This window comes from Megalops cyprinoides, chromosome 6 (assembly GCF_013368585.1).
Source record: "Megalops cyprinoides isolate fMegCyp1 chromosome 6, fMegCyp1.pri, whole genome shotgun sequence".
In the NCBI taxonomy this organism is placed as follows: domain Eukaryota; kingdom Metazoa; phylum Chordata; class Actinopteri; order Elopiformes; family Megalopidae; genus Megalops; species Megalops cyprinoides.
This window is the reverse complement of record NC_050588.1, coordinates 10385396-10408225: the sequence shown is the minus strand read 5'-3', so window position 1 is coordinate 10408225 and position 22830 is coordinate 10385396. Positions and strand designations below refer to the sequence as shown.

Genomic DNA, 22830 nt, shown 5'->3' with positions numbered 1-22830 from the left:
GCCTCTCAATCTATGGCACCAAAGAGTAAAACCAAAAGGTACACGCTTGATATTTACATAGCACAAACTTACACCCTAGCATCTGCACTCAAACCAGTCCAAAGGAGATTTCCTCCAGTCAAGACAGGTGCTTCGACCACAGGTACCACCTTACATGCTGACTACAACAAGACGCATATAACCTTCAGATTTAAAGTGACAATTCTGTGGTTAATCATTAACATTTGCCTGAGATACAGTATGTCTGTTATATGCAAGAAAATGCACAATTCACCATATTACGCCTGTTGTCTTTGCCAAAAAGCTGTCAACCATTGCACGAATCAATGTTGAGGCTGACAAGGGCAAACAACAAAAGTCCAAACAAAGCAACTAAGTCAGGTGAAGTGAAGTCAAGCACAGTGAGTTTAATTAATTTGAATAAACTTCCACTCCATATTTGTATGCATGGAAATGGTGTATTGTTATGTGACTACACAGCCATTACACAATGGGGCTATACTTCTCTGCAACCTAACACTCTTCCATCCTTTGAGAATGCATGAATCCTGCAGTTTAAATAAAGGTTTTCAAAATTTTTTTATGCCACATCTCACTGACTATACCATCCATGAAGTGCTTTTCTTGTTTCAACCTTCACTTTTGTCCTCTGAGCTGTGCTAATTGGATTTACCTATTTCCTATGGGAAGCCCAGAAAACCCCTCCCCAATCCCAACCAATGAAATTGGGTTTAACACAGGAGGAATTAGGGTGGCGAGAGAAGCCGAGAGAGAGAGGACAAGTCCCTTAGATCATTGAGCAGTGTCCACACGACTGCCTTGCTGTGTACACCTCCGATTCCCCTCCCCCCCAACCACCACACCTGAAACAAACCTGCCCGGGTATTTTGCCCGTATCCTCTGATTCTGATTTTGTTCACTTTTGGGGGGCAAAATTTCGCAGCTTCAGGATTTAGCTTCTGCTTTGGAGGAGACGACAGACAGCGAAATGGGCAGCGGAGCGAGTGCTGAAGACAAGAAGTCCAAGGAGTTGGAGAAGCAGCTGCAAGAGGATGCAGACAAGGACGCCAAGACAGTCAAGCTGCTGCTGCTGGGTAAGCTCTTTTGGCATCATTTGGCAACCCTTCCCTAATGCAAGCCTGCAGAAGTGCTTCCCTGCCTCCAGGGCTCAAATCCGAAAGAAATTAATAGACCGGGAAGGGTCCTGAGTATTCCAACATGCTCAAGGCTACCAATGACCATTCTTGATCGAAAGGTGCTGTAGGAGGTGCACTATCTGGACCTGCGGGTCACCTGTTGAATGTATAGGTGCACGGTGCCCCTGTATATCATCAAATGGGAATACACTGATGCCACCACTCCAAAAATCCGTCTATGGATGCCAAAATGTGTAATATGTAAATTGGGAAGGCCTGCATTGATAGCTGCCATCAATACCGACACCCGTTAAACATACTTATTGTGTCGTGTGGTAATGTAAGAGCGATAACCCAATAGTCTATGGACTACAGCATGAAAAATGCAAGACAAATACACTGTGAGTGCAAGGCAGCTATGTAAACTATATATTACCCAGGGTAGTTCAGCGTTATTGCAATGATTTTACCAGTGCAAACATATGAGGGAAAATCCTGGAAACGGGATGTCTTGGCATTGGCTAGGCTTTAACTTGAATGTTGCGACCACAAGCACGAGACATTTCCAAGATCTCTTACCTGAATGTTGAATTCGTTATTTCAGTTTTAAGACATGTTAATCAGATTTACATCATATTAATGAACTCCAGGGGTGAGGGGTTGATTATTACAAATCCAAAGTAACCTAACTGACAGACCTATCTGACGAAAAGCTGATGTTTCGATCATGGGCTATAGTCATGATTGTATGGACTATAATCAGTATGTTGGATTTAGCTTTGTGGTGATGAAATCATCTGAGCATGAGATTAATTCGCAAAAGCAGACATCAAGTTTAAAAAAAGCAAAGTTGGAGTGGATGGTGCCACTTGGTGAGGTTTAGAACCTCTGTATGTGTTTAAATCAAAGCCTAACAAAATCTAGGTTCTGTTTCATTTACTCGTATGATTCAGGATGACAACGGAAGTCAATTTCATATATGTGTGTGTATATATGTACCCACATATTACACATAAGGAACTCTTTCTTTGTTACATTATGCGGCAATTGAACTTTGAAAACAGTGTATTTATCATACAGCAAAATCCATCTGAATGTACAGATGCATTCCTCTGTATTCTTCCAGTTGTGACTTTGTTCAAATGACAGCTGCATTGGTAACTGTTGAAAATACACGTTCTACCAGTGTAATTACTTTTGGGTGCCTAGGGGAAGACTACCCAAACATCATCTCTGCTTCAAGAGAGATTCATTAACTCCTAACACTCTTTCTTTCTAGCTCCAGGATATGGACATGGGAATTGATTGTAAATGATTCATAGGGATTGATTTAGCATAGAGGGTGATGGTCGGTTGGAGAGTCTAAGAGCATTTTTCGCGGAATGAGAGACAATCAAAGCAGTGCCGTATCCCCATTAATTTGGCTGGATGTTGTCAAGTGAAAGCAGAGCTGCGGGGCATGAATGAATTATGGATCCTTGAAAATTAGTTACAATTTACAAATCCAATTACGCTCTCTGCTTAAGTCCTGAGCCACCTGCTAAGGCTTTGTTTGTTTCCTGTTCATACAAATGCAGGGCATAAAGCCAAATTATCAATTCTAAGAAATCTGAGGTGGCCACACTGTTACTGGCCTTTATTAGTTCACCCGTGATAGCAAAAATTGATCAAGAAAAATAGATGAAAGACACAAATGTACCAAATTTACCAATTTATCAAGTTGAACCATTTTCATTCTGATAGCTTCAACAAAGAGAGCTCTGGGCCACTACCTGTTGTGTGACCCTAGAATCACGAGTTTTCTTTTTTTTTTTGAAGTTAACGTTACCATATAGTGTATGGTTGGGTGAGGTAATTAAAAGAGACAGTTGTGTCTTAAGTGTGACACTCAGGCATGTGGATGTGATGGCTGACGGAGCGCGTCATCAAAAAAAAAAACAAAAAAGAAAACGAACCAATGGCTGGGCTGAATTTGTCAGCTTTTCCCAGGGGTTCACGGTAACCCTCTTACCTACTCTTTCCTGTCACTGTTACAGACTATGGCTAATCATCTTTCCTCTGACTTCTGACCAGGATTACCTCATGCCCCCCCTGCCCACAGACACGTGATCCTCTGCCCTTAGACCTCATAATGCAGTGGGACGTCATAGGGGCTGAGGTATTAATGTCACCCTGTGGAATAAGCTGATCTTGGTCTCCTGTCCTGTTTAGGATAAAAAAAAAAATTCCAAACTTTTCACCCAGTGTTATTTCCATTTATATGATTTCCTTGAGGATATTATGCATGCAAAATGCAAAGGAAATTTCTGTTTGTGACACATCTTCAGTGGGGTGACACACTTTAAATAGTACTAGTATTACGCAGATCTGACTCGCTGTTATTGTCAGTTTATTTGTTTAGTAGTAATATCACAAACACAATATTGGTTAAGTGGTTTTACTCTTGCCAGCTTGGATGTGGTTGTGAGAGGTGCTTCCTGGGGATTGTAGTCATTCCTTTGCATAGATTTTTTCCTGTCTATGGAAAGGGTGTTCTAGGCATGATGCAAACATCAGTGTATGTACCCTAGGAGCAGCTGCAGAGAATTTGAGCTTGTTGCAATGGAGTCTTATTTGGTATGTGTCTGAGCCTTGACCCACTGCTTTCTATCATGGCAACTTGAATATGAGGTGGGTATTAGTGTCAATTGCAGCTGCACTCTAAACTAAACTCTAAACAGAAAGTGTTGATTCACAACTTTTCATCTGATTGCAATAATCACAGCATGATGCAAAGTCAAGCAATGAGCAACCAAGAGTGTGCTTACTAGTTGAATTTGTCTCAAAGAGGTATGCCTCTGGTTCAGGTGGCTGGCAGACAAAGGTACAAAATACTCCCAACAAGCTCTTTACTAGTCCAATGGAGGGAATAAACTCTGAGGTATTAGCTGGCTCCGTTTTGAACAAATATTGACACATTTCATCATTTGGGCCTGCTGGTGGACTTGCATCCAGATGGTTTCAAACTTTTGCCAAGAAGTTAGTAATCGATGAGGCCTTGTGGTTCAAAAGCAACAGCTGACTCACCCTGTCTCCTGCTGCTTGTTCTGGTCGAAATAGATCATGTTCTTGTCTCATTAAACTCTGAAGTCAGTGCAGAGTACAGAAACAACTAATTTAGTACTGTGTGAGATGTGTAATATGCTGGGTTTAACCAATGCTGGGTCTGCTGGAGCTGGCTTGTATTTCGAAAAGAAGCTGGCCTTTGCCCAGGTTAAGATGCTTCAAGCATGGAATTGTTTTCAGAATATGTACAATCAGATTGATATATATATATATATATAATATATATAATCTGTTTCATATAAACCTGGCTTAGCAACATTGTGTATACCCCCTCAGTCCTGGCTAGCCTCCATATATTCATCTGGGCTCTGAAACACACGGCTGGTTGCATAACTGTTCGGAATAGACACAGCTGGGATTGGACTCCCAGTTCAAGATCTCTCAAGGGTACCAAAGACAGCCCAGGCCAGTGAGTGAGATTCAGGCATTCACACATGTTTTCACTCACTCCTCAGTCTCATTTGGATGCAGTGATTTGCATAATTAAGCATCCATTCCATGCACCACTTGACTGGCACTCATGGACTAACAGTGGATTATCTACTGCAGTTTAAGAACCACTGGCGTTAGGCAAGTGGTTGTGGAGATGTTGCCCCTGGTTCAGCTTTCTCTGTAAGGGTCTCAGCCCAGTGGATGCAGGCGCCCAAAAATCAATGGCCCAAATGTCCCTCAATGATGATGCAGCCGTGCACTGCTGATAACCAATGTCGCCAAAATGTCGACAAAGGAAATGTATTGCTTTTAGTGTTACATGTTGACGTGTTGTGCATAGTTTGTACCGGTGTGCTTAAGAGTACGCAAATCCACTACAGATATTGTCTGTTGGTATGACCTTCGCTTTGCCTTCGACCACACCTACAGGACTACAAGCGGGTGCAGGGCTAAAGGGAAATCATGTGAAGTGTTGGTAATGAGAGGGGGAGGTCTTGGGGCTTGATTAAAAATGGCCCTCCTTCAGGATTACACACGTGTGCGTGGGGCGGGGGCGCGGGGGGGGTGGTCGTTGGTAGGGTGATGATGGGATGTTGGGATGGGATGGGCTTCTATGATGACACTCTGGAGGTTTTTGATGACCGAATTGGCTGCACTGCGGCGCCGACATCATCCAGCTGACATTGGCTTCCGGCGGCTACCTGAGTGTCACATTGAGCACTTATCCCCTCCAATCCCTACATTGGCTTTGCGGGGGTTGCCAAATCTGGATCCTGAGGGTCAATGGGCTTTTGCTTGAGACATCCGGGAAGCCACTGGAAGTGACCCCCCTTGAGCAAGAACGAGATGCACCTATAAAGCCCAGTGAGATCGGGCCTGGATGATTATGACCTATATTCTATCCTCTTTTGATGACAATTCAGCAAACACTGCAGGAAAAATCTTATTTTGGTACCACCAGTACTTGCTCAGTAAATCAGGCTGGGGGGTTTGTTCTGATAGTGAGACTTTCGACCTAATACTGGCAGATGTCGACTCACTACTTTTTATTATCTTTTTGACACCATAACCCCTAAAAATCCCCTTAAATGGTAAAGTCATCATGTTGGGACATGACTGACAGATGATAGCACTATTTGTCAGGCATAAAAGAAAGCTCACATTACAAAAAGTTCACAGCATGGAAATATGCTCTTAATGCCAATTAAGTTGGCTGAACGTTGTTTGAAAACAAGCCCTTGCAACAACATAAATTCTGATAAGGACCACTGTAACTACGGTTTTTAAAAGGAGGCAAAAACTGGGAGCATTAACCTTGTCAGAGAATCCCTGTTGAAAGTTAAGGCAGGCTGAACCTTTAAGTTCTCATTTGTTAATCTTTTTTTTTGCTTGCTTTTTTCTTACTTTCCTATACCTATAAAATAAAAAATGATTCGCTATGTGGGCGTAAAGGCCACAGAAGCAGGCATAGCACGAGGGGAACGTGTTGTTTCATGTTCATGAAGTCTCCTTGTCGGTTGCAATTACCGTGTCTCACACTTCCCTGAGAGCAATCTACGCAAAATCATTCAATCCAAAAAGGGTGTAGGTCTCCAAGTTTTCATATTATTACATAAGAATGTGCAGTGGTTGCATTTTGATTGATGAATCAGAGTTAATTATTCACCACCTCCATGAGAAGAGGGTACGGCCTATGAAAGGTCAGTCAGAAGCCTTCAGTGCAGTTCCAATGTTGAAGTTGTCTATAGTGCTCCCCCCTCTGGCCAGTGAGAAGAGCAAAAGTTTAGGGGCCGCTGATGGATGGAATCCTGATCAGATATCAGGTGTCATGCTTGTGGCTGTGCAGACAAATGTGTTTGCATGCAAACTCAAGCATTCTAGGTTGTTTTCAACAATGATCAACAATTTTTGACAAGCTCATTTTACATTATTATCATTAAAAATGCTTCCCTTTAAATTACAATAAATTAAATGATCATTAAGGTGTGTTTCTGCTAATGTAGCAATGATAAAGTGTAGGGTAAACCATTGGAGAAAGCATTTATGTACTTCTGATCTAGCTTGATGAAAACAGAGCTGATGGAAGCAACATAAGTCATGACTTAGGTTCCTATCATAAATTCAGTTATGTGTTTGGATATGATCACAGGGCATGATTCAACAAAACCATGTAGGATGGTACACCTAGCTAACAGAATTATGTAAATTAACCAGTAATCAGACAATTTTCAAAGCCTGTGGAGTAACAACTTTCATGTCTGTGTGCATAGCTAAATTATGATACAGTTAATAGGGAGGGTAAGATTTGACTGCCTCAGCATTATACAGGCCCAAAAGAACACACTCCTCAGACATACACCAAAAGTTAATTGGGGTTATTTTGTTTGATAAAATCTTGCCTTAAGGCGGTTTCCTCCCAATGATTTGAGAAAATGTGTGATCATGTATCTTGGCGTCAGACTGGAATCCTCTGAATCTAAATCTGAGCACTTTGGAACATTCTTTTAAAACTCTATTCACAGTCAGTCATTGTCTTCCACCTTTCCAAAGCAGGAACAATCCAATAATCTGAAAGTGACCTTTGTAGAGACACAGGTGTGATAGAGTTTGACAGCAGGATTTGTGCACAATGTCCAGCGTGAAGCTTTGGGGACAGCCAAATTTTCCGATTAAGCGTGTAAATAGCAGCAGGTTCAATGAAAGCTACCATCAGGACTAATCCTATGCAGGGAATCCTGTGGTTTTTCAATATGTTTTTTCAAGGCCTTTTCAGGATATATGTTCTGTATATCCTACCATGTTATTACAAGGCCAGCTTGACTGCATCAAGACATAGCATATAGTTTATGGGACAATCCATGGCAGTCTGTGTGAATTAAAAAAAGAAATTAAAAAAAATGGCAGTGAATTCCACACCATGGTGATCCATCAATCCGCAGAAGCCTTGAGGCTTGTCTCAGATCCTTCATCAAAATGCACTGGATTAGGTGCAGGGCCTAACGGTGCATAGTCAGTTCAGATCAAATAGCAAGAGTTTCTGTGCCAAGAGCTTCGCTAGCACGCCAACAGCAAATTTAAAGAGCAATCCGCAATTAACATCCACCACAAGGTACATCTGATGCAGTTTGACTGGTGGGGACACACTGGGGTGCTTGGGTGTGTGGAGCATGCAGCGGTCTGCAAATACGAGTTTGCACAAACTAGTGTCTCAGGATGACAGACAGTTGGGGCCGCAAGGTAATGCAACGATATAAATTGGATAGGAAGTCAACCGATGCAAGCCCCTCCCCCTCCCCGCGTGCCCCCCCCCCCCCCCACCCCCCACCCCCCGCCACAGAGGTTAAGGCAGTGACGCCACTGCTCAGCCGATTAACCAAACGGGCCAGCGGCTCTGGCCCAGGAAGCAGCGGGCTTAAGGATGTACCGGCTGAGCGAGTCTCCTGCCCCTGCGATCTGCCCCGGGCCCTGCCACGCTCCCACCGAGGTCCCGTCCCCGTCTCTTCTTATCACCCAAATCCTCCTTACGTAAGGCCCCCGCAAATCCAATTGGGTCGCCTCGCTCTAATCCCGTTAGCAAGTACTGTTAAAACCATCGTGCCAGATGTTGATCTCATGAGCCCCCCCCCCCAATACCACCCCCCCCACCGGTTTGGACCGCTCGACCCCACCCCGAGGGACGGAGAGAGGGGAGGGAGTCGCGTCCGGTTCGGTGGATGGGGCCTGTGCTGAGGCCTTGACCCCCTCTCAACTGTCTTTTCCCTGTAAACCGCAAACAGGACCAAATCCAAATCTGAAATTTGACCCATCTGCTAATGAAAGCAAAGCCTATCAGCATCAGTGGCAGATTATCTTCCGTATTACAGGTATTCTTTATCAGGATAGCGCAGAATGTAATGTTCCACATTTTCCCAAAAATGACTTTCCACAGGAAAAGGATCAAGCTTTTGGAAGAGGGAGGAGATTGTGGGTAAAAGTCACATGTGCATAACCAGTAAATGGAACCAGTAGAAATGCTGATCCTATCAATTTAACTGGATTTAAAAAGTTTACCCTCTCAAGTGCATTTTAGCCATATAAAAATAAGACAGGTATTATTTTGTGGGTGATCCTCCTACGTTTGAAGGCAGTCCAGACAGACGAAGCTCCCGTTTTTGTTTGATCCTCCCTCATCCTTTTACCTTGTGATTAAAAACACCTGTTTTATTCTCAAAGGATTTCGGTAATAAAACTGGCAATGAATAGGTCGACCACAGGCGGAGGAATGCCTGATAAAGCCCAGCATGGATCTGCGATATTACAGAGACGGGGGGAAAACATAACAACAGGGGGTTGGGAAACTGTGACGACGAACAGCAACACAAGGCTAAGCACATGACCAAAAACACAAAAACAGGAAGTGATGGAGGTGAGGGCGGGGGACTGCTACACTGTGTGCTTTTCCAGGGCTCCACCCAAACACCACCAAAGGGCGTCTCAGTGGGGGGGTGCAGGGTTTGGTAGTTGTTGGGTTGGGTTGGATGGGGGTTGCGGGGGGGTGTTGGGGGGTTGTGGATCTGTATCGCCCCGTTTTGTCCTCTGTTGCAGGTGTCTGTGCTTGATCACACCATACAGTGAACACACTTGAGGTGAATTCCAGTGGCATAAAATGGCACAGTAGCTACCTCAGTCTCACCGCTGGGAATTTCTTCGCATTCCCGCTGTCTTACAGCACCTGTGAAAATTCCTTTAAATCCTGTGACAAAGGGGCTTTAATCCAACAGTAAATTTGCCCATTTGCCCATCAAAAAAGTTACATTGCCCCCCCCCCCCAAAAAAAAATTAATTTATGAGTTATCCCATGTCATGCAAATTAATAATTTGCACACTTGTACACTTGTACTTTGTGTACCACATGACCGCAACAGTCCAACCGGACCCCTCTCAGCTGTATTGTTTAAACGTATGGAATTTATCCGTACAGGTGATGAAATGATGGTGTGTGTGAATGCACAGGGGTGGAATGGGCTTGGTGTGAATTAACAGTAGCTGCGTGATTTTGCCCGATTTCCCAGAGAGAGTTTGGGTGAGCAGGCAAGCCTGTGCACAAACCCCTGCGGGGAACTAACCATGTGCTGCTGTCTTGCAGGTGCTGGTGAGTCAGGGAAGAGCACCATTGTAAAGCAGATGAAGTAAGTACGCAATGGCACCCCTCCGATGAGGCTCACCGCTTTTCTCTTACTGCGCAATGCGCGCTCTCCTCCAATTGGTCTCAGTGCCCCTTGTGACACCTCCTGACCAATGGTTGACAGGTGGAGAGAAAGGCAACATTCCTAAATTTACTGTGAAATTGCTGCTGGTCTTGTGCTTGGACCATGTTATGCATATGCCAACACGTAACAGCACACACACACACACACACACAGATGCGCACTGTACATGTGAATCTGTGTAGAGGTGTGGCACAGCTGTACTGGTCTTTTCTGCGGGCTTTATATTACCGGGTACTATAAACAGACCCATATGCAGGGATCGCCCTCATTCCCACCCACCCATAAAGGGCATAACGTTTGTTTTCATATGCACACACACACACACAAACATACACGGAAAGAGCAACAGGGCCCTAGGCCTTTGTCTTGTTTCAGATATGCATGCCTGACACTGTGGCTTCACACAAAGTGTGGCTAACAGCTGCTGACAATGGCTTAGGCTTTGCACACCATGGTAATATAAAGGCTGCAGAAAAACCAGGACAGCTGGGCCACACCTCCACACACATCCACGCATCTCTCTTTGCACACAATGGAAAAAGTGCACATGACAATAACACCAGCGGATCAGAACTTTCACTTGGACGGTAGCTGCCCAGTACAGCCACACTCCCCTCACGTAAACCTTACAGGGCAGTCAAGTGCAATTACAATGTGTGTCCACCAGGTGGCAGGTTGGACAGCGAGCACCTTAATCGAACGTGATGGCGAGACTAATGGGTGCTTTAAACGGCTGCGGTAATCTGTTCTAACATTACAAGCGGGATCAGCGCTGATATTACGCGGCTGTAATGATGAAAGGGGCCCTCTTTGCAATGCTCCTGCCATGCGCTCGTCTGATACTGAACAGGAGCGCCAGCGCTGAATTTTGCATCAGACGTTTCTCCCGGGAGTGCAGTCTTTTATTGCATCCTAAAGCACAATGCTGACCGCCGGTTCCAGTGAATCTCTCACCTGCTGTGAACTGTGTTAAGTCAAGAGGACTTGAATCTAGGAGCAAATGCGACTGCAATGATCTTCAGAAATATGTCTGTTATAGTAATGTTTGCCTGGGGAAAACATGCGCTTGGAGAGCATCTCCATGACATTCATCACATATTATTAACTGTTCTGTTGCATGATCATATCGGTCTGTGCTGTTCTTAGCAGACAATTCTGCAGGGAGCCGTCTGTATTCTGAAGAGCCTTGTGAAAAGAAAGAAAAAAAGAGGAAATAGCAGAGATCATTTTTTTTTAAATAAAGGGGCACTCACTTTCCCCAATGACTGTGGAACCAGGGCGCCTTCCACATCCTTGGGTTTGACGGGGGACTCTCCCCTTTTTTTCGCTTGCACCCATCAGAATTCTCCACCAGGGTGGTTACACAAAAGAGGAGCAGATGGAGTTCAGGGCCATCATCTTCGGGAACATCCTCCAGTCTGCCCTGGCCATCATCAGAGGCATGCAGCAGCTGGGCATCGACTACGGGAATTCATCTGGAGCGGTCAGTGCACACACACACACTGCACACATACACACACACACACACACACACACACACACTGCATACATACACACACTGCATACATACACACACACTGCATACATACACACACACTGCATACACACACACACACTGCACACACACACACACTGCATACATACACACACACTGCACACATACACACACACACACACTGCATACATACACACACTGCATACATACACACACACTGCACACATACACACACACACACACACTGCATACACACACACACACACACACACACACACTGCATACACACACACACACTGCATACATACACACACACTGCATACATACACACACACTGCACACATACACACACACACACACACACACACACACACACACACACTGCATACACACACACACACTGCACACACACACACACTGCATACATACACACACACTGCACACATACACACATACACACACACACACACACACACTGCATACATACACACACACTGCACACACACACACACACACACTGCATACATACACACACACTGCACACATACACACACACACACACACTGCATACATACACACACACTGCACACATACACACACACTGCATACATACACACACACTGCACACATACACACACACACACACACACACACTGCATACATACACACAAACTGCACACATACACACACACACACACACACACACACGCGCGCGCGTATAAAGCACAAACACACATACACACACACAAACACTCTGCACACATACTGCATACACACACACATACACACACTTCACACATACTGTACACACACACACACACACGTACACACACACGCACACACTCACACATTCACTTCTCTTCTGCTTTTTCTCTAACACTGCCAACTCTATTATGCCAACACTGAATGACAGTGCAGCAGTGTGGACTAAGCACTGGACCCTCCCAAAGCTCCTTGTGCTTGAAATATTTCCTCATTTCATCTGCAGTGTGACACTGTATTATCAAAATACTTGTTTTTTACTGACTGACTTGACATCCCTACCCAGTGTGACTCAACAGTATACAAAGAAGAGTGTGCAATGCAAAGGAAAGAGGAAATAAATGAAGTGATGTTTGGCATATTGTGAAATATGGCTTCATAACACATTCACACAGACACATAGCTGCTGTCCTTCTCAATGTGAGTGTGTCTTTCCCTGGTTTAGCAGACAGTCATGCCCAGACGTGTGTATACATTATGCATTTATACCGCTGGATATTTACGTTTGTGGGGTTAAATACCTTGCTCAGGGGTACAACACCGGGAAAATGAACCATCAACTTCTGGGCTATAAACCCTGTTCCTTCCACTATGCTTCAGCCCTAGTGCTACACATGGTGCAGTCGGACTAATCAGTCCAAGTAATGCCATGCTACATTACCGTAGCAGGTACAATCTGATGGATGAAAGAATTATTATCTTGATTGATTGATTGATTGGCTAATATCACCCCCCCCCCCCCCCCTCGCTGTGCAGGAGGACGGCCAGAAGCTGCAGAACCTGGCAGACTCCATTGAGGAGGGCACCATGCCCAAAGAGCTGTCGGACGTCATCCGGAGGCTGTGGAAGGACTCCGGGGTGCAGGCCGCCTTCGAGAGGGCCGCCGAGTACCAGCTCAACGACTCTGCCGCCTAGTGAGCGCACCCATTGCTACCTACGTGTGTGTGGGAAGTGTGGCATACAAGTCAGGACAATGGACTTCAGAACAGAGGATTGTGGGTTCAAAGTTGTGGGTGGCACATAAGATGCCTGTTTAGTAGGAGTATAAACTGGTGATCAATGAAGATTAAGGATGGGTGATAAGTGCTTTAAATATGGGCGATAATACTTAGTTTTTTTAACTTCACAAATACAACGTGGCAAGTTCAGTGATCACAGAAATGAACGAATTGAACGAACAAAAACTGCCTTTTTGTTTCAAAACAACAACACTTGCATTTAATTGTGAGTCAGACTGAAGGACAAATGTTTGGCTGAAGTCCAGGTATTATTTAGTTATTATAGCTGGTAGGATGGTTGCACTTCATGGCCGAAATTGAGCCTCCCACAAACTGTGCCTAGTGACCTTTCAGCATTGTATGATGCAATCTGGTACATTTAGATTAGAACAACACCCAGGACCCAGCTACATTTACTTTTCCATCCTGAGTGGTCAGTTACATCACAGCTGCATGCAGCACTCTCGTCAAGTCATTTCATGAATTCAAACGCAGGGAGCAGTATGTTTATGTAGTTTATGTAGTACTTTACTGACACCAAGTCCAACAAGTAATGCTTTAGGAGCTCAGCATCAGTCACTGCAAGCCTCTACGAAAAGTAAAACAAGAAAATTCATGATAAAATATGTCACCCAAAATATACAAAACATGGTTCTAAAACATGTTTTCATGTATTGGAATGTATGATGTCAAAAAATGTTGACATTTTCAAATATCCTATTTCATACATATATTGTAAAATATATGTGGAAATGTGCAATTTTACAAAATACAATATGAAATGTATCTAGAAGTGGTAATGTCTGTTTTCTAGTATTTGCTCTGTATGTTATGTATTCCTTACACTTTGGATTGGGTTTCTTAACACACATGGGCTTCCCATGCATAAAACATCGTATTTCACATTGAGCTGAAAATGCTAATGCGATGTATGTCTTGCAGCTACCTCAATGAGCTGGACAGGATCACCCAGCCCGATTACCTGCCCACCGAGCAGGACGTGCTGCGCTCTCGAGTCAAGACCACCGGTATCATCGAGGAGCAGTTCTCCTGCAAGGAGCTGCACTTTAGGTGAGCGTCTCACAGGGCTGCATCAGAAGTGCTGGACTCTGCAGTGGGTGTGACTGGGGGATAGGATTTACATGCTGTAACCAGGAGCAGCTGTGGTCAGAGGGTATGATTCACATGTTGCAGCCTGGAGTGGTTGTGGTCAGGGGATATGGTTCATATGTTGTAACCTGGAGCCCTGTCACTCAAAACCTGACAGTGAGATGTGGTTTTGACGCTACTGGTAACATGAGATAGTATAACATAACATAACATAACATAACATAACATAACATAAAATAACATAGTTATATCATAATGCACTGCATTGGTCTTATGCTTTTATTTATTGAATAAACACACACAAAGGACAATTTACACTTGCACAAAAATCAGGAGAATATTAATTCATGTTGATAATGTGTGTTCTGACACTGTCATAAACTGCTGCGGTTTTCATATGAGGTTTCCTTCTCCAGACTTTGTTGGGTCGCTTGGGACCTCTTGTGGCGAGCAGGGAATCCAGAACTGGAAATTCGAGCCTCTGGTTACGAAACCCAGGTTTCGAGGGCCTCATTGATCCATTGTCAGACTACAGTATCAAGAGAGCCAAATACCTTTAGTGTCTAAGCTGGTTCAGCCACAAAGCCATATCATCACTTTTAGAAATTACAGTGAACTGTCAAAAGCTTTGCTGACATATAATTCATTCATACAAAGGGCAGCCAAATCTTGTCCCAGAGAGCCACTCTCTGGGCTAGTTTTCATGTCCCCCTGACAACATTACATTGTGATTAAAGTGACTAAATTTACTCCTCTCAGCTTTGCAAATGGGAGGGATCTAATGAGTACCAGAAGGCCTGCTGAACCACAGCCCTCCAGATTCAGCATTACCCATAGTCCTCCAGGAGACCTCCATCTCAGTCACTGGATCTCCTTGTTTCGGGTTAACAGATTGTAAATTGGCTCAATGGTTATCATAACGGACATGATGTAGGGTTCTGATTGTTGCTCCTGCCTGGTTCCCTCACCTCGGGCAGGATGTTTGACGTGGGCGGCCAGCGGTCCGAGCGCAAGAAGTGGATCCACTGCTTTGAGGGCGTGACCTGCATCATCTTCTGCGGTGCACTCAGCGCCTACGACATGGTGCTGGTGGAGGACGACGAAGTGGTGCGTAGAAACCGCCTTTGACCCTGGCACTGCCACTCACCCCGGGGCTGTCTTTTAGCGTACTCACAAACACGTATGCACACACATGCACAAACACACACGCGCGCACACACACACGCACAACAAGGGAGAGCGACTTCCCACGTGCCTGTGCGGGTCCCATCCTGCCCCGAGAATCCCACGGTTCCCTTCTCTAAAAGGGTCATCTTGGGTCGCCTGCTTCAGCGGCTGAATGGGGCGGGGCCGAGAGGCAGAATCATTCCTGAGCGCATTCACCTTCAATGCATCCGTCAGAGCCGAGATCCAGCCGCAGTGGGGCAAGTCCCCACAGGACTCGTCGGCTGAATCTCGCCTCACCCCAGGGAAAGTACTGCACGCATCAGAGCACACGGGACTGGGGCTTACATTACATCTGGCTGACGGTGAACAATGGTGGAAAGATACCGTGAAAAAGCCAGATGCATTAAGACGCCAGATTTCCTCCCGGGACACATCTGATAGGTATAAAAAGTAAATGGATGTTTCAAACACAGCAATTAGCCCTGATCACACATTAAGACGTATCTTGTCCAGATGTGCAATTTAGCTTTGGATTACTTAAGAAATCTGCACGCCCTGTGTTTCTCTACTGAATTGCCTATGTTTGTTGGTATCTCTCAGTTTCTCCAGTTAAACAATATTTCACATTACTATTCAGCAGATTCTCTTATCCCGAGTGACTTACATGTTATCCATTTATACAGCTGGACATTTACTGAGGCAATTCTTAAGTTAAGTACCTTGCCCAAGGGTACAGCAGCAGTACCCCAGCAGGGGATCAAACCAACAACCTTTTGGTTACAAGTCCTGCACCTAACCACTATGCTACACTGCCACTGCACTGCCATTTTACAATGAGATGGAAGTTTAGCCAGACTTGAAGCCGCTGAGCTCAGGGGTGACTGGTCTCTCTCGCGACTGACTCCTTGAGCCGGCTGAATTGCAGTGGTCAGCAGCTCAGCTGAACGTGGCTGGAGTTTATATCCACTCCTTAACCTCCCCGGAGGCTGGACTCCTAATTGCCACGTCACCCCCCCAGAGCCCACTCTGATTTTCAGCTAATCCCTTTCCCCCGGTCTCTCCGGTGGGATATAAACCTCTGATGTCCCGGTTTAGGGACAGCGGGAGAGATGGGGGGCTTAGTTACGGCTGTCACTGCGTCATCCAAGATCACAGGGGGAACCAGAGAGGAGGCGGAATGCACCTCCGTAACCAGGGCAACCGTATCTCCCCGCCGCCCCCCCGCCCCCCGATTTCTCCGTTGCCTGAGCTCACTGGCCATGATACTGTGGAGCCGGATGTCACCTGCCACAGACAGCCATTGACTCACACCTCACCTCAAAGACCAATGATGAGTCGATCACACAGGCGGCGATCTTGCGCAAAAGCACTGGCTCGGATTCTGACGAAATGTGAGTCATCTTACCGCGCATTGTTTCAATCATCTTTAAACACTCGCCCTGACAATATTGCACAGCAGTTACCAACAGTGGAAGTGTGATGAACGGGCAATGCGCTGATATCTTAGCTGGCCAGATCATGTAGGAGGCCATTTGTTCACTAATCTGTATTTTATCTGGATGGGCTGGTAGTTTGCGTAGATGACCAGACTGATGCATCCATATACAAATAATATTTGGGGATCTTTGCAGCATCTGTCCTAACGCTAATGCCTTTGAGCGTACAGAGGATCTCAGAAAGGGAACCTGAGTGGCCCTTAGTAATCCTGAAACCAAATCTGTGGCTTGCTTTTTTACTTCTCACATTCTCAGTTCCCTCTCCAAAGATCGTCCCTGCCATACGACATACATTGACTTAAGTTAACAGTATATAGTGTAATGAAAACATTATGTTTGAAATGTGCAGGAAATGCATACAGTATGATCAGTATAGGTGTCTACCATCTATATCTGTATTTCTGTCCTTATACCATTAAATATGTTGTTCAATTCCATGGTTAGACAGTGGTAATTTCTTATGTCTAATTTGCCACAAAAATTTGTTATATTTAAAATAAGCGGAGGGCCAAGTGATTGGAAGAGATGCAATACATTTGACATTACCGTAAGGGATGGGACATATAATTGGAGGAGATATACTGGTCATTTCCTTAAGGGGAGGGCCATGGGATTAGAGGGAAGGCCCGTGCAGTTAGCTCACCGCCCGCACTTTCTTCTCCCTCTTCCCTCACAGAACCGCATGCACGAGAGCCTCCACCTGTTCAACAGCATCTGCAACCACAGGTTCTTTGCCACCACCTCCATCGTGCTCTTCCTCAACAAGAAGGACCTCTTCCAGGAGAAGATCAAGAAGGTCCACCTCAGCATCTGCTTCCCAGACTACGACGGTCAGTGCTGGCCTACTGGCTCCTGGGCCGACAATAAGATCAAGTAACCTCCACAAACAGGGTCCGATTCACATACTGTTAAGCTTATCCCGAGATAAAAACACAGCACACGTGCAAAACTAGAGCTAGAACTTTGACTCACTAATGGCACAAGACAAGCAATAGCTTGTTACCTGTCAGAAGATTAGTGCCCAACCCAGAGATGCCAAAGCCTGGTCTTAGAGGGACATCCTCTTGCAGGGTTTTCCAATCTTTAATTTGCTACTAAGCCTGGAACAAGGAGGAGTGGTTAAACTGGTTAAATTGAGGCAGCAGTCAGCTGAATCAAGTGCCTACATGTTCAGGTTAACAGGAAACACGGTGAGCTGGTGCCTTCTGAAATGCAGCACTGGGCAACCTTCCTCTATGCCAAAGAGAGACAGCAATGGGGACTGGTGTGTCATATCTGATTTATGATTCACCAGTGGGTGCGTCAAATTTAGCCTGCCCCTTTGTTAGTCTATTTCCATCCAATGTTTTTGTCTCTGAATCTGGTAGCTTGGCCTGCTATGAGGACATTTATGAAATCAAATGACTAATAGGGACTGGTTGCCAAAACAAGTTCATTGAAATCTCTGACTGATTCCTCTCAGGGGATGAAATGTTGGACATCAATCTCCTCCATTTCGTAATGTTGTGATATCCCGGGTAGGTGATGTAACGTTCGCTCATTTTCTGACAGGAAGTTGAGGCCAGTTATTTTTGTAACCCTGTGCAAACCCCTCCAACCTCATACCCTCTCCCTCTCTTGTCCTACCCCCATCAGGGCCCAACACGTACGAGGACGCGAGCAACTACATCAAGAAGCAGTTTGAGGAGCTCAACATGAAGAAGGGGGTGAAAGAGATCTACTCCCACATGACCTGTGCCACGGACACGCAGAACGTCCAGATCGTGTTCAACGCCGTCACGGACATCATCATCAAGGAGAACCTGAAAGACTGCGGTCTGTTTTAGGCAGTTTCAGCAAATACAGGTAGGTCAACAACACTGTCCCCTAAAACTGCCACCATTGCCCTTTGCATGAAGGCTCCTGAGCCTGGGTCGAAACATTGCACACACTACCTAATTTTCAGACCAACTATACAGAAACAGTATATTATTTAGGGTGCATAATGCCAGCTCTGCTAGAATTTCGTCGATGCAATTTTTAACCGCGATACGCTTGTTTGATATAGTCGCTGCTTAACAAAGGAGAAAGCCCATTTGAACGGCTAACTCAACCCGAAAGCAAGAGCTTTTTCTGGTCCCGCTTTCGACAAGCGTCTCTTCCCACAGAGCTTCTGATAACAGGCCTGGTGCGCTGTCCCCCTTCCCCAGCCCCGCTCTCCGCAGTAATACCGCATCATCTGGGCTCTGGCCCTAGGAAGTATAAACTAAATTAAACCCCCCCTCCGCTGCCATAATTGCTCTCAGTCGCTTGATGTCGTCAAGCTCCATCTCACTCGCTATAATTATAACCAAACAATCATCACATTTCGGCATTCCGTTAGGGTCATGTTGCGGCGGATGAGGCAATGCGCACAGCGAGTATCCGCGCTCTGGCCCTTTTGAAAGCGACTGCAGATCTATCCACGCTGACCCCCCGTCCACCGGCCCATCCAGGGCTGTTTTATTAGGGTCCTAAGAGTGGTCTCTGTAGGTTAGCACGTGCATGTCATTTCCTCTCTCCCACTCAAAACAAGTTTCAGATGCTTTCGGGTCACTTTGTGGCCCCCAGGTCTCGAGGTCAGTTGCAGTTTTGACTGATGCAATGATTGAATTTGTTCTAATAACACAGAATATTCTGTTTTGTCATTGCATTTTGCACCGTTTCACCAGCCTAGCCTTAAAGTTTGCTTCAGCCAATTGCTCAAGCTGCAGTTAGGTTACCGCTTTGGGGATTTATTAAAGTTTATCAGTTGTTAATTTGCCTCGTTATTTTTGGCACCCCCACAGTTTTGACATGTTTCTTGTTGAGTTCATTGCTCAGTTCACTGCTCAGCATTGCCAGTTTGAGGAATAATAAAAAAACTGCTAATGAATTCAGTTCCAGCATGTTTGGATTTCTGACTTTTCAAAGCAACCACTAATACTCCTTTGCAACCTTCCTTCAGCAAATTACCACTGACACATGGTTGTAATGGGAACTGACATTAAGCGATGATGACCAATCAGACACATTGTCGTTCCTGTCTCTCCTTCCCAGGACATCCCCTTCTCCCTCTCTTCCGCACCTGATTGGTCCATTGGCGTTATTTCAGAGCAGCTCCGTCGGGATGGCGCCAGGAAGCCCCGGCTGGCCGGCTTATGACGAGCAGAAGCAGAACCCAGAACCAAGCATCTGCCCCAACACCACCTTCATCATTACCATCACCATCATCATCCTCATCATCACCGTTGTCATCACAATCTCCGCAGAGGTAAAAGGAGGGAATTCATGGATTCCACACACCACAGGTCACTCATTCACAGGCGCAAACACTTGCTCATGGGGTGTCTACCACACAGATTTAAAACTAACCCGACAAACATGGCAACGTGTCCCTCGACTGACTGACAGCTGATTGCGGTTCTTGATGCTGGAGCTGCTGGTAGAAACGGGGCCTGGTCACTAAACGGAATGAGGTTCCCTCACGTTGTCTGCACGCTGTAAAATTTTTCTTGATTTGGCATTTTGAACACCACGTATTGAACAGGTCAACACCAGACTTTTTATATTAGCTCTATTTTCCTCTACATTTTGATGTTTTGATCTAGTCTTTAGAACCCCAAATTCTAAATCATAATAATGTAAAAAAGGAAAGGAAGTGTAAAGATTTTGACCACAACTACTGTCCAGTACATTATCCATATTACAATGATATCTTTACTTATTATAATGTAATTGGTCTGTTAATATACACATATACTGTTAATATTATATTTGTAAGAAAAAAAATTCCGAGACAAATATCTAGAAATGTATTGCTAAACATTTCTACAGAAAAGTAGGCTTGATCTCTGTATATGTAAAAAGAAAATAAATATTTTAAATGTGAACCAAAGAATGTGAACCCGTAGTGAAATATTTTATTTATTTTGATGCCTGAAGACTACATCAGTAACTCTGTCCTGGCTTGTAAATGTAATGGCAAGAAATAAAGACGTGTTAGCCCTTCACCCTGATTGAGCCTGATTCTTCTCCCTAACCTCATCACCACCACTTTGATTAACACCAGACGTCCATGTCTATAGTTACTAAAGGGGACTAATACTGGAACAAGGACCACATGCTCACATTATCACAACTGTTCACAAAAATAAGAAGGGGAAGAAATTCAACACATTTCCCCTGCCACTGCCCAAAAATACACAAAGCAGTTACTGGTGGGAGGGCTGCTACCAACCTGTATGAAAAATGTATAAAATATTACAAAAATATCCCATTCCTGCAATACAGAGGAAGTTATATGCAGGATTCTTACATGTTCACTAGCACTGAGGTCTTGGACATCCTATATGGTCACGCATTGTGTGAAGAAGCAGCAAGAACAGCCAATGAGAACAAATGCACAAGTAACAGGAAACTTGTGACTGAAAAAAGATCAGGAACCTTCTGGACTTGTGCATTTGACCTTTTCACTTGAGGAACTGTATTGTTCTGAGCAACAGCGAGAAAAATACTTCACTAAATTCATCTAAATTCCTTCATAAACAGCCTAGTCAGAGATTGTATACAGACAAACTGACTAGAACCCACTGTGACCAGGATCAGGGTGGGATTTTAGAGTTGAGACAACACTGGGGTAAAAATCCATGGGTAACTGTTAGGAAACCACTACTGCCATAACCACCAGAACTGCACAAACATGGTGCCCCATTGGCCTGAAAAAAAATATTAGCACGAGTGACCAGGGACTAACATTAGCTCTATATTTCCTGTAAGTACTCCCTCCAGCCAGAGACCTAACTATCCTAACTAGACCGTTTTATGTAGAACGTGGACACTGACCGGGGATCAGTTCTTGACGGCGGAATACAGCTACACCTGGCTCCCCGAATGAGAGGCCCCAGTGCAACCAGGAGCGTTAAGGGGGTCAGGCGTGCTTGAATGAGCCGGCGTTCTCCTGCTGGGAGAGTCAGAGTGACGCGTCAGCCCCAGAGAACGCACAGGCGATGTTCCGAGCCAGGGGAATGCTCACACATGTCCGCTCCGATAAGGAGCTAGACGTGACATCTGCTGACGGCTAGGATTTCAGTAGGACACGAATGACAGAGGCCTGCTGCTAATTATCAATATGAATAAATGTGGTCATAAATATTGACAGTAATAGTTAACGTTTTACGATGGCCTGACCTTCCTGCTCGTTTCTATTCACTTCATAACAATTTATTGGATGGATTTATTTTCATAGGGAGTAGGGGAAAAAAGGCATACACAGGGAATTCAGCATGATGGGTGCATCACGACATGGCGATTCTGAAAATGAGCAGTCAGAAATGAGCCTCTTATGGTTCTGTTCCAGTGCCATCACGGTTTGAGCGCCAAAAAAAGTGTCCGTGAAGAACAGCACTGGCGAGAGTTGATGCTGGTCTGAGAAAAACATTTTGCTGAAAGCTTGCTCGACGATATGCAATCTCCATTCACCTTGATCATCTCGAAGAACCGCATTTACAAACCACAAGACCCATTAATCTAATGTGATCCCTTGCAAACGCAGTACAATTTTATTCAATGCTTCTCTCAGATGAGGGCACAAGACACAAGACGCTGTCAACACCCAATTTTATTTCAAAAAGAGACACAGCACAAGAGCTTATCGCAACCATTTAATAGTGTCAAGATAAAACAATACAATCTGTACAAAGTCAAAACTGACAGAAACATGAATGTCACCAGATTCATCCATAGGAATGTACTTTGAAAAAAGGAGGTCATTACAGTAAATAACAAATGGTACTTGGAAACACTTTTTGTCCTTTACATACTAGAGAATAATGCATACTTCAGAGCCTCTAGGTCCATGGATACACAATGGCTCTTACAAAA

General features: G+C 44.8%; 1 protein-coding gene across 1 annotated transcript; it reads left to right on the top strand.

Annotated features, from left to right (window-relative positions):
- The first annotated feature begins 988 nt into the window (after positions 1-988).
- On the top strand, positions 989-20502 carry LOC118779095 (guanine nucleotide-binding protein G(t) subunit alpha-2-like). The gene is made up of 9 exons (XM_036530985.1): positions 989-1094; positions 9799-9841; positions 11264-11405; positions 12936-13093; positions 14120-14248; positions 15265-15394; positions 17627-17780; positions 18586-18795; positions 20008-20502. The coding sequence occupies exons 1-8, from the start codon at positions 989-991 to the stop codon at positions 18774-18776; spliced, it is 1053 nt and encodes a 350-aa protein (XP_036386878.1). The 3' UTR covers positions 18777-18795; positions 20008-20502.
- Positions 20503-22830: the final 2328 nt, after the last annotated feature.